Genomic DNA, 12,670 nt, shown 5'->3' on the forward strand with positions numbered 1-12,670 from the left:
CTATGATGAAACGTGATTCCCCACCAATCCCAGAGGTAGGTAAGTGTCAAGGAAAGATGATCAGCAGAGATGCCTGGCATACTTTCCACCGCCATGTAAGGTTGGTTCACCCATTTCAAAACCGCACTAGTGCCTAAGGGAGAGCTCAGAGTCTATAATTTACTACAGGTTGGGAATCACAACGGGGTGTTATATAAAAGCCATCAGGGACAAAGAACTTGAATGAGGGAAGGAAACCCTTGGAGGTAAACAATGTCAGAAAAGAAGCCCTCAACAAACAAGAACATTAAAAAGCTAAAAAGCTGTGTGCCATAAGCATGGTGTGCAGCTTAACACAGAGCTGGCAGCAGTGGGTGAGAGAAAATGAGGAGAAGCAGTCCAGTGAACCCAGCAGATGGGCCCCGAGTTACACAGAGGACCCCAAAAAAGATGCAAAAAAAAAATAGCTCCAAGGATCAAACCTTCTCAGAAGTCTCTTTCCAATCAGGACCCTAGAAATAAAAACCAGGATGATGTGGAGGCCGCCAGAAAGTCATGCATCAAAACCACACAAGTGGTGAAAACTGTGACAAGGGAAGTACAGGAGAAAAGTGCGGGCATTGACTTTTTGACCAAACGCATCTGTAAGGACGTGGCCACGGATTAACTGGACAAGATGCTAAGCAAGAAAGGGTCGCCCACACGCCGCATGAAGTGCTCCAACATGGTTTCGGAGCTGACCCGGGCCTGGAAGGAAATGGAAAAGGAGAAAAAGCAGGCTCAGGAGGACGGTGGGGATAATGAGGATGGAAACCTGCAGCTAGGAACCAACCAGGAGGACACAAGTAATAATAGGAAGAATGAGAATACAGAGTCTGTGGTCACAATCAAAAGATCCACTGTTCTCAGGTAAGGTCTTCTAATAACAGATAAGATAAAATGTGGAATTTTGTTGTTGTTGTTGTTGTTGTTGTTTTAGAACAAAAAGCAATAAAGCATATGTTGTGTGATATTTTATACGAAAGGTTAGTCTGTCGTAATATTTAGATGTTGTAAATCAATGTATTTATAACTTATGCTGTGTTTGATGGAAATGTTGTGTGTGTAATCTGCACCATGTAGTGCACCATTTATTCACCAACAGGGCTTTTATGAGGCTATAATACTTAGTAATATAAGCAATACAATACAAGCTTTACAGCCATACTGATTATTCAGAGCAACTCCACCAACTTTTTGACATCAAAAAATAAATTAAATTAAAATATATTAAAAAAATTAAAAAATCCACAGCAGAATTAACCACTGTGTGTCTCCAAGCAAGTTAGTAGTGTTTCTGAATGAAACAGTGCTTTTGAATGAACCGTTAAATGATTGATTCAGTTTATTTTCCAAATGAATTAGTGTTTTTGAAAAAATATGTTCAATTGAGTATTCAGTTGCTCATAAATACAATTAGCCTACTTATTTAGTTCCTGAATGAATCTGCGTTTTTGAAAGAATTGGTAAAAGATTCTCACTCAAAAAAAATTAATTTGTTTTGTTACTGAATGAATCAGCGTTTTTGAATGATAAAGACAAAAGATTCGCTCATCATCATTCTGATGGTTTACTCACTTCTAACAAGGTGAATGACCTTCCCATGCTCCCTCCAAACATCTGTTCTGGGAGTTTGTTGAGAAATTACGAAATTCTGTGAAAAAGGCAGATTACTTTATGGCAGCATCAAATGCATGTGTACAGCTAACCACTGTAATGACCAGTGAAATATTTACTGCATTGAATTCCACTCACTGCAGGGGCACAAAAATACACAAAACTACATACAGTACATACAATGCTACACTTTATTTGTAAGTAGCCTACTAGCATTACAATTTGCATTATTTTATAAATAATATGCACAATATTCTTAGGGGAAAGAAGGATGTCGAAGATGCCAACAAAATAAATGCCTTGTCAAAAAAACACAGTGCTGTGGGCAACTTAAAAAGCCGCTGGCAAAACTGGGCATCGGAACATACCATCAATCAGAAGCTCAACCCCTTCAGCAAGGACTTTGATTATGAGTACTCCATGTTAACACGGCTGCGGAAGGGTGAGGAGGGCTACGGCAGGCCCAAAGAGGGCAGCAAGACGGTTACACTAGAGTGACTTTTGGCGAACTGTTTGACAGATATGTACGGATCTCTGATAAAGTCGTGGGCATACTAATGAGGGCCAGGAAGCATGGAAAGGTGGCTTTTGAGGGGGAGATGCTGTGGCAGGGCCGGGATGATGGTGTCATTATTACTCTCTTAGTATGACAGAAGACTGACACAGTGTGGTGACTCTGAACTGAATGTGAAAGATTTAGCTGCTTTTGATAAAATATAGAAATGTATGTTAAATTATATTATTAAATTATTATGGTTCTAAGTGTTCTATGTGTTTACATGTATGTATTACAGTTTGTAAGTTTGCAGACTGAGTTTTCTGAGCTGTCTCAGCTCTTGCTGTGTTTGCTCACTTATGTGTGTGTATGTACAAAGATTTGTTTCATTGAATCATACTTTGTTATTAAGAAACTGCTCAAACGACTATGCTAAAAGGCTATACAGTAGAGATAAAAGGGGCTACTCTGATAACATATTATTTCTCATACTGTAAATCGTCCAGAAGAGGGAGCAGTGGGCTAACGCTACAATTTGCTCCTTGCCATGTATTTGCAGTCACTATAATCTGGATATCACCTCTGCATTTAGTACATGTTGTATACACTCTAAACAAAAATGGCGCTAAATAGCACTAAAAGTGGTTCATTGGCTTGTAATCAATCAATCAATCAATCAATCTTTATTACAGACTCAAGGTCCAAATTTTAAAAAAAAAACTAATCATACAGCACCTTTGTCAAATGGTGCTATGTAGAACCGTAAGAGGAACCCCATTCTTCTCCTTATATTTTAGATATGTTACTCCACTTTCATATGTTTGCTATGAATGGGAATTTACTACAATGGCAAAAGTTGTTTTGAATCACTTTTATGCTTTTCTGAGGTCAAAAAGTCTCATGTGGGGGTCTTGGAATATTTACTTATAGGGGGGCCTTTAGGGCAAAAAGGTTGAGAATCACATTATCTTCAGGAAATGCACTGTATTTTAATGTCGTTTTTAATCCTTTCCCCAACTAGACTAAGGAAGAGTTAGAGAACCTTTAAAGAACTAGGCTATACAGGGGCTTAACGGCTTCTTTGTATGGGAGTGGTGCTATATAGCACCTTAAACACCCCAAAGAACCGCTGAAGAACCAACAAAATGCAAGTATTTGAGCAAAACAAGAGAGGTCATTGTTTTAATTAGTGTAAAAATGATGACAAAAACCTGTCCTTAACAAATTCATCCACAGATGCTGTTTTTTGACAATTTGGAAATTTGGAAGTAGCCTACATTACAAGAAACACAAGAACAACCTTTTTTCTTTCAGGGTGATTTAAAATGCAAATAAAGAAAAAATGCCTGCAATCTTTCAAAATACATTACATTATACAGTAACAAATGGTAGCATGTTTATGGGAAGATTATGGGAATTGTGTCAACCTACAGTAAGTATATGAAGACAATCATGTAGCAGCGGAGCAACGTGTTCAGTCACAGATCAAACCTTATCAGTAATGCCAAACATTCGTTCTTTGATTGTCATTTGTCTGGAAACCAGAAAAACAAGAGCTGACTGTAATCTTCAGGAATGCGGATAAAAAAAAAAAACATTTAGAGGAAATGCTGTGTCATAACATAAAAATGTGGAACAAAATCTTATACCTGGACCTGATGGACAGGCAAGCTTTGTTGCTCCACCTGAAGGTTTCAATTTAGAAGAATGGAGTAATAGTAGTCTACACTTCATATGTTCCACATTTGCTATATATTTGCAATGTTGAGTGTCCATAATGAAAACAAAATAAAATTAATATAAAAAGTATCATTTCAGGAAAAGCTACTTGGTCAGACCCAAAATCGTGGTTTCCCACATCATTTGTTCCAGGATCCATGATGTCCACCAAGGGGTTCCAACTGTAATCAAATTGATCTAGAAGTGTACTCTAATGTATACTTGCATTAGTGTGGGTTTGAAACAATACTGTGCAGTTTTTCTTTTGTTCAACTAAACCTGTTCAAAATACTTTTATATTGCCACACAGAAGAACCTAAATGAACCATATATAATTATAGATGACATATATTCTTACACATTTCCCATAACCTAAAGTAGGTTGTGATGTGATCAGTTCATACAGTGATAGGGATGTAGGTTTACATGATAATCATTTCTAAAGGATTCATGCTCATCATTATTGTATTCACTCATGCAAAAGGAACTGAGAAAGCCTGAGTTCCGCAGACAGTGATCTGTATCTATAATGTTGCCTCTTCAGTCTCTGCATTCTCCACTTTATAGCTTCTGTGTCATCCTGGGATGTCAAACTCTTTCACGGGTCCAGATTAAGAGCTCAATAAAGAATTTATGTTGCTCTCCGGTTGTTCTGATTCAGTGTTGTCCTTTTTGGACAGCTAGAGCTGAAAGAGTAAAGAGAAACATTTGCACTAACTACCATATTAGAAAAGAGCATACCAACTTTGACCTAAAACGTGTTTTAAAGAGGCCACCACAAAGTTTTAAAGGTGCCTTTTTCATAGGTTAAGATTTATACGTATGTCGTTCAAACATGTTAGAAATTATAACAATGAAGAAATCTCTATGTCACAATAGAACTTTTCAAAATTAATATTCAATGAGTTAGAGGCATGCAACAGGTTCACAGTTACACAAGTACAATTTCTATGAAAACAAATAGCAGACACATTTATGAGCAACATAAATTTCTTCAAACATAATTCTCAAACATGTGAATAAACATCAGAGTTTTTAATCAGAGTTGACAACCAGTTTACTTTCATATGTTTAACCCACATTTATTTCAGCCTACTATTCTCCCATGTAAATTGCTTTGGATAAATGTAATTGTCATAGTCAAATAAATAAATAAATAAATTCACACGTAGATAGATAGATAGATAGATAGATAGATAGACTAATATAATGAGTTGAAACCGGTCTAACAACGTGGTTACATATCCAGTAACTTTAAGGTGGAACTACAATACCCATGGTTCTTTGGGAACACATTTCACGCTTTTCCAGCACACTCGGCTTTGACAGAGGTTGCTTGCAAGTGTTAATAAGCAAGACGCTTTGGCAGAGTGGGGTACTCAGACAACCAACAGCTTTCTTTACCTTCCCATAATGCGCGAACTCATGGAGTAGCGGCATGGCTGTTCAAGGTAAGACTTCAACAAACGTCTCAAGATGAATTTCTGCGGAAATATTTGTTTATTGAAAAGAACGCTTCAACAGCAAACAATCAAACAAACATCGCTTCCCCACAGCCGGGTTGGGATTATGATTGGCTGCCGATCAGCCGCAGATCTTTGCTCTGCTCTTGCGCTGGAAACGTATGACATAGAGATGGGCTCACGGGGCCCGTGGGCTTGAGATCAGTCTATGCATGTACTGTAAAGATTCACGATCTGCATCATTCAGCATCTGCACGTCCACCCACTGATTCACATCTCACCGCGGAACACCCTTGAGAGGAACAGAACACCACCATACAGCATGTTCCTACTCCGAGTTAACCATTTTAATGTTTAGAACCCGTATTTTGTGCGACTCTTTCACGTTGGTCATTGAGATGCGATGCGCTCTTCATTGAGGAGCTGCGGACTTGCGCGAGCGCGTTATTATTAATCAGCTTTCATAAGGCGCGCGAGCTGGGCGCTTCTGTTAGACAGGTGTTTCGTTTGTGTTTCGACCACCTGCTCTGGTACCATGATGTTAGGGCAGTCTCCGCACCTTATCGGGGGAATCCTCTGGATTCAAAGCCCAATGCGAGGTAGGTTTATCTCTGAGGACAACGTCGCTGTAATTATCTGTCATTTCTCGAAACTTGCATTGAATGACGACTTATCGATTGTTACTCTGTGTCGTATTGGCGATACAAGTTCCAGTAAACCAGTTTTGTGAGGTCATGAATATTGTGAAGAATCAACATCACTTAACTTATGTCACATGATCTAGTGATTTTACTGCTATTGCATGCTTATTAAAGTTGATTTGTGGAATGATGGGGTTTGTAAAGGAAACTGGGACAAGTTGTCACTCATTAACGTCGGTAAATATTTTTTAAGGGTCGAATTATTTTTGAAAGTGAATTAAAGTATTCGACATTTCCACCCTTCTTGCATAGGAAAACATATACAGTTCTTTGTACAGTGCTATGATGCAGTATACGTTTACCTTTGTAAACTAACAATGGAACCTGTCACTACATAGCGTATTATGACAAATATAGCAACATGTAAACAGCAAAACAATTGTGAAACAAAAAGTTTACATTTATAGAAATATGATAATATTAGAATTTTAGTTTGGAAAGCAAAGGGGGTTTTGGGAGTCTTAATAAGATCAAACAAGAACCCTCCTATAATCATATAGCCTAATAATACTGGATCTTTGAAAAAAAATTAACTGAAAATAGGAATTACAGTTTATTCAGTATCTTGTTTGATTCTTAGATTCTTGTTTGACCCTACTTGGTCTGGCTCCAAATATGATATCAATTCCATTGACATTCCTTAGATTCTTTAAATGCCTATGCTTTTATAAAAAAACATTTTACCTCTAATAAGTAACTTTATCTGTGCAGGTGATGGATGGCCTCCAGTTAATTTTAAATAATGACATGCAATTAAATTTTTTTTTAATTGTTAGAGTTTAATTTTTTACCTCATACTGTACCCAATTCTGTAATTTACATCCTGGATAGGGCCAAATGCTAGAATTATATCCTAACCTTTTGTAGTCAGCATTTTGAAGATGTCTTGTCTCGGCATACAGTCAAGAGAATAAAGTAACTGATAATATGTTTTACATTAAAGGTGTATGCACAAAAATGTACACATCTTTACAGATAATGGATCTTTAGGGAGTGTAACTCCTTACTTGTACTGCTGGCCTGCTGTTTTATTCCACTGAAAAACGGGCACTCCCTTCAGCTCTGTTGTAAAACTCTGAGTGATTATATATTTTAAACACTTTGTACTGTAGTATGGTTGTTTAAAGAGTCTTGCTGTATCATCTCAAGGGATCTCATACATTATTTGCTCTGGGTGTTTTTGTATAAATGCTTTGGCTCTTAAAAACTTTTTATTCTGCTTCATGATTGGTCATCAGGGATGAGACATATAAGCTGAAACCAAGCCTGAATGAACAAGACACAGCAGTATTACTCAGCTGGAGGGCTGCTTAGTTCATGCTCTGCTGAATGTTTCATCCTTTTCTGCTTTTAGAGTGATGTTTACACATTATAAAACAGCAGAACACTAGATTTATGCATGTGAGATATGCATGGTACTGACATTAAGTGGCAGAAATATGTATGTTATGTTGAAAAGTTTGACATATATAAAAAGAGGAATGCAGGTATGCTTCCTGTGTGTAAAATTGAGTAGAGAAATTTGTTGGAATGGCCTGGTGACGGAGCGCTTACATAGTCACAGGAGACATTCAAAGACATTTGCATTCTCAGGCTCCTGAACAGATTCAAGATCAAAACGGTGAGAGACTCCCACCCACTCTAAGGCAGACTCAGAGACTGATGTGGTGCAACACATTGCTAATATGTATGCAACGCTGAAGAAACTCGAAAGATAGTACGTTCCAGAATACAGCTTCTGAAGAGCGCAAGCTCTTATCTTTGATCAAAGAATTGACAAGTTGTTACAAGAACCAGTTTCTGCTATATAGGGCAGTCGAGTTGGCAATGATTTTTTTTTTTTTAGAGATTAAAATTTTAATTTTTTATGTATAAAGTTCTTCAGATCACAGTTTTGGTTTTTGGGTACTTGACTTGTGGCAGTCATTCAGCAGGGTTATTCCTTATCTAAGACAAGTTAGTCTAATGGTGCATTGAGTTTTCGTTTAGCATGCAAGGGGGACCTGTTTCGAAATTCTGACCTATATACACAATGCCTCTTCAAGTTTGGGGTCAATAAGATTTGTTTTCTTTGGAAGAAATTAATACTTTTATTCAGCAAGGATGCATTAAATTAATCAAAAGAGACAGTAAACGCTTTTGCAACAAATTGTACTTCAAATAAATGCTGTTCTTTGGAACTTTCTACTCCTCAAACAAACCTGGAAAATATGGCCACGTTCACACAGTAGGTGTGACAGGTGTTATACGGTTGTCAGTCCTGTATTTGAGTCCTTAATACGGTTACGTTCACACACAGTTCGGTTATTTATGGGCATGACAACCGCATTCTGTAACCGAATTCACACCTGTAAATTTTCAGGACTCACAACCGCATTCTCGGAACACACGTGCTGTGTGAACGGAACTGGACTGGACTAGCTGTCTGTCACGTCATACAGCACGAGAGAGAGCCGCTCTGCCGCACAAACGCGCGTCTACCGTGTGTTATGTGTTTTCATGTGTGTTTTCGGTAACTTACAGTGACGGAGAAATGAGCTGCGTGTCATCTGAAAGCTTTAGATCCCGTCAGTTTTGTGTTCTGCGCGCGATTCAAATGCTCTCCACCCAAATTTAAAAGCTGCTGTTGGTTAATGAAGATTTGACGAAAGAACTTGCGGCTCGATTGGACTCTTGTCGTGTCAGAAAGTGATAAGACTTTCAGTTTTATGGACGTCGCCATATTTGATTTTACTTTGGTCACTGTTGCTATGGTTATTGGTAAGGAATAGGGCCTACGGGCTTGACTCCCGTTGCACGTTCATACAGACAGTATTCTAAACACAACTGTAAGTTGCTGTGTGAACGGGACATTTCGAGACTCACACCTTTAAAGAAAATGTGGTTGTCAATCCCAAAAACTGACAGTGTGAACGTAGCCTTTGTATCATGGTTTCCACAAAAATATTAAGCAACATAAATGTCTCTTGAGCACCAAATCAGCATATTAGAATGACCCAGTCAAAATAACACGTACCGAATAGTGTAATTTGGAGATCAGGGAATCATGACTGAATCATTATGTTGCAGGTCACAAGGGAGAAAGGCAAGAAAGTACTGATTTTCCCAAGCATCTCAAATGCCATGCCACTGACATTGTAGAAGTTAATTTCACTTCTTTAGAATGTCAGAAGAAACTACATTTACAGAATGTAGAAAAGATTGCAGTCATGTTTCTTTGCTGGAGGCTAGGAAAAGATACACGCACTGGAAACCCAAAGGAGGCTTTCATGCATTTGATAAAGTTACAGAATGTTTGCAAGTGAGAGAAACTTATCTCAAGGTATGAAAAGTATACAAGTTTGATATTTATTTAACGGTGTCATAAAAATTCAAAATGCTTGGTGAATGAGAAATAGGATTTACAGAATGATGCCTTGAAAGCTGGTCACTCAACTCGTATTGAAACTGGCTGACTTGCAGATATTGGAAATACACCAAAGTGTTGGTGTAGCAGCTTTGTTCTGAAGGTTTCAGACTTAGGCTTAGAAAGGGCGGAAACAGATTAATATTGTTACATGCACCATTTTGAGAGGTTTAACTCAACGCCATTGATACGTAGGTGCACTTTTCTTTTTGCAGCTTTTAAAACTTTATTTAAATTGTGTTGTTTTAAAGAAAGCTGAAATTTGTCATTATTTACTGATAATAGTCTCCTCAGCTGCAGCTCTCAGATATCTGCATATAGTGGAATCAGGCAAGTTTGATGTTAACAGGCTGAAACGATCACACCGAATTTGAATATGTGCATATTCATCGGTCGAGTCATTGATGATTTGATTTGCACAGAATTTTCAGTTTTGATCAAGAACATTACAAAGTAAAATATAACCCAAGTTCTGCCATTCCTCAGTAAGTTATCTGTGCATCTGTTGACGCCTGAGCAATGTAAAATATTTGTTTCTCATACCATTCCTTAGTTGAAGTGCTAAGATGGGGTAAAAATCACTTGCTTGTCTTGACACACTATGTACATTTCTTCTTAGGAGTAATATGTGAACAAGTAGGGAGCATCGATCTGTTAGATCTTTAAAGAGACCTTGCGTATAGAGACTGAAACTTTTTCATCCTAAGTCTCAGGGCCGTGTCAGTAAGCTGCAAATGCTGTCTCACCCACTGGAGGGATCAATATGGATTGCTCTGCACGTCTATTCATTCACTGCTCATAGCTATTTTTACTTTAGAGAGTTGACGCCGAAGGGAAGGGATAAAGATAGTCAGTCTAATTTAAGCTCTGATTAATATTCGTCTGAATTTAGGGGAGCTAGAGGAGCTGGCTGCTATTGTCATGTTCACAGCAATGAAGCATATTAAGTTTGCACAAGTGTGCATGTTCAGAGTCTTTTCAGTATTTTTAGTACCTGATTAATTTGCTGTAATTAAAGCACTTAGACGTTATCATCTTTCTTTTAGTGAACTGTTACCAAGTAAAGGATGGATTGATCGGATACTGAGATATGTTATCAGACTTGTGCCAGCTTAAGATGCTGGACTGGCTGTCAATGCAAGTCATCAAGTGTTTTATTTTTTCCTTTTATTCTTTGTGGTGTGATTAACAAATATCTCAGTGTCACATTTTTATGATATTGCAGTTACAGTACATGTCAGTTTGTATAGATCTTACACATCAGATGATATAGGCTGATTTTTGTCTAGACAAGTCCAATGTCAGTATCCTCAGATCATAAGCTGTTTTGTTTATTAGCAATTACATATGAACATTTAATTTTCTGCAAGGATAAGCTTCTTATTTTCATGCTAAGTCATGTAATTCCGACTGTTGCGATCAATAACTCATCTGCTGTCATTAGCTGTCACACGTCTGTCAGATTGCAGGTAGATTCATTGGATGCCTTGAATGAATCACTTGCACTGAGCTGAAATATACTTTTCCTAGCATTGGTTTGTAAGGCTATGACATTAGTTAGCACGCTAAATGTCACTAATTTTACATTTGATTAGTAACAGAAATTTTAAATATTTTTCTTTGTCATAAGATTTTTGGTTTGAAATTCTAGAACCTAAATTTCCAGGTTTCATCTGGATTTTAAATGTATACGATTTTAAATTCAGAAATGAAGGAGTCACTACATGTTTGCTTCAGTATAATTTGGATTAAGAAATAACATATTAGAGGATCTGACATGTCTTAGATGAGAAATACAGTGATGACTGTATGTTGCTGAACTTGGTGTGTATTGTATGCTAATGTCACCATTAGCAGGAAATAGCAGGTGTCAGGTATCGCTTTCCTTGGTTACATTTGCTTAGGCTACATAACAAATTTGGGTAGCCATAACCGCTTGAAAGTGGAGAGGTCATAAATGATTACTGCAGAAAGATTATTTTGAGTGGCATGAAAAAAACATAAAATGAGAACAAAATAAGTTAACAGGTTCTCCTTTGTGGATCTTGAGAGAGGTTTTACAAGTAGAAAGTACAGTCCCAGTGGACAGATGCCAGCAAGAAACTCCTTGTTTCTGTAACAAGTCACAAATCCCTAAAATAGTATTTTGAAATGCTTTCAAAATCTTGCTCCTGATTAAATATTTATATCTGTCTCAGTATTTTGCGTCCATATTAACTTGCAATACTTGCTATTTATAATCTCACTAGAGACCTTGACTGTTTCAAATGTGCAGCGAGTGTTTTGCCTCTGTTTTGTCTGCTAAGCAAGTTATTGGTAGGTCAATGTTGAGGATATTTTTAGAGTAACATTGTGTCTATTTAAAGTGGGTCAATGGCTTTTTTTTAAACTCTTTTTAACTCTTTTTTTTTTTTTTTTTTGGAACTATTTAAGTACATCTTTGTATGCATCAAGTTTTTTTGCTCAGCATCAATTGGATGAATTGTAAAAAGTCAAAAACCTGGAGGCATGAATGCTTGGGACATATCATCCAGTCTTAACTTTTGAGATGTCAGATTCAATCACTTTAGAAACGATGAGAGGCAAATCGCCCTCTTTTTTTTCTGTGGTACCCTGAGATCCAGATTGGATTTGGAGATGTAATGAATTCAGTAGACCCGCGCTTTGTCTTCCAGGGCAGGGTCCAATATAGGGCTGCACGATAAATCGAAATGGAATCGAGATCGCGATTTGACAGAAGCTGCGATTGTCATGCGTATCTTTCAGTGAAGCACGGTTCTGTGATCAGCAGTAAATCTCCATCCAAAGGCCAGAGGGCGCTTTTTTTTTTTTTTTTTTTGGAACTATGTACAGTACATCTTTGTATGCATCAAGTTTTTTTGCTCAGCATCAATTGGATGAATTGTAAAAAGTCAAAAACCTGGAGGCATGAATGCTTGGGACATATCATCCAGTCTTAACTTTTGAGATGTCAGATTCAATCACTTTAGAAACGATGAGAGGCAAATCGCCCTCTTTTTTTTCTGTGGTACCCTGAGATCCAGATTGGATTTGGAGATGTAATGAATTCAGTAGACCCGCGCTTTGTCTTCCAGGGCAGGGTCCAATATAGGGCTGCACGATAAATCGAAATGGAATCGAGATCGCGATTTGACAGAAGCTGCGATTGTCATGCGTATCTTTCAGTGAAGCACGGTTCTGTGATCAGCAGTAAATCTCCATCCAAAGGCCAGAGGGCGCTCTCGTGCTG

At 37.7% G+C, this 12,670-nt stretch overlaps 1 protein-coding gene and 1 pseudogene across 2 annotated transcripts in view; both read left to right on the plus strand.

The window, feature by feature from the left end:
- The first annotated feature begins 252 nt into the window (after nt 1–252).
- On the plus strand, nt 253–2,285 carry LOC107754291 (actin-binding Rho-activating protein-like; annotated as a pseudogene).
- A 2,855-nt stretch (nt 2,286–5,140) lies between these two features.
- Nucleotides 5,141–12,670, plus strand: part of LOC107754268 (sterile alpha motif domain-containing protein 12-like) — an 18,609-nt gene continuing 11,079 nt past the window's right edge. The window contains exon 1 of one of the 2 annotated variants that reach the window (XM_016570649.1): nt 5,141–5,301. In XM_016570649.1, the coding sequence (XP_016426135.1) occupies nt 5,289–5,301 (13 nt within the window). In that variant the 5' untranslated portion in view covers nt 5,141–5,288. Of the gene's footprint in view, nt 5,302–5,380; nt 5,913–12,670 lie in introns of those variants that run through there. The other variant, XM_016570648.1, reaches the window with a different exon arrangement.

The sequence above is a fragment of the Sinocyclocheilus rhinocerous genome, unplaced genomic scaffold, assembly GCF_001515625.1.
Source record: "Sinocyclocheilus rhinocerous isolate Xijiao unplaced genomic scaffold, SAMN03320098_v1.1 scaffold262, whole genome shotgun sequence".
In the NCBI taxonomy this organism is placed as follows: domain Eukaryota; kingdom Metazoa; phylum Chordata; class Actinopteri; order Cypriniformes; family Cyprinidae; genus Sinocyclocheilus; species Sinocyclocheilus rhinocerous.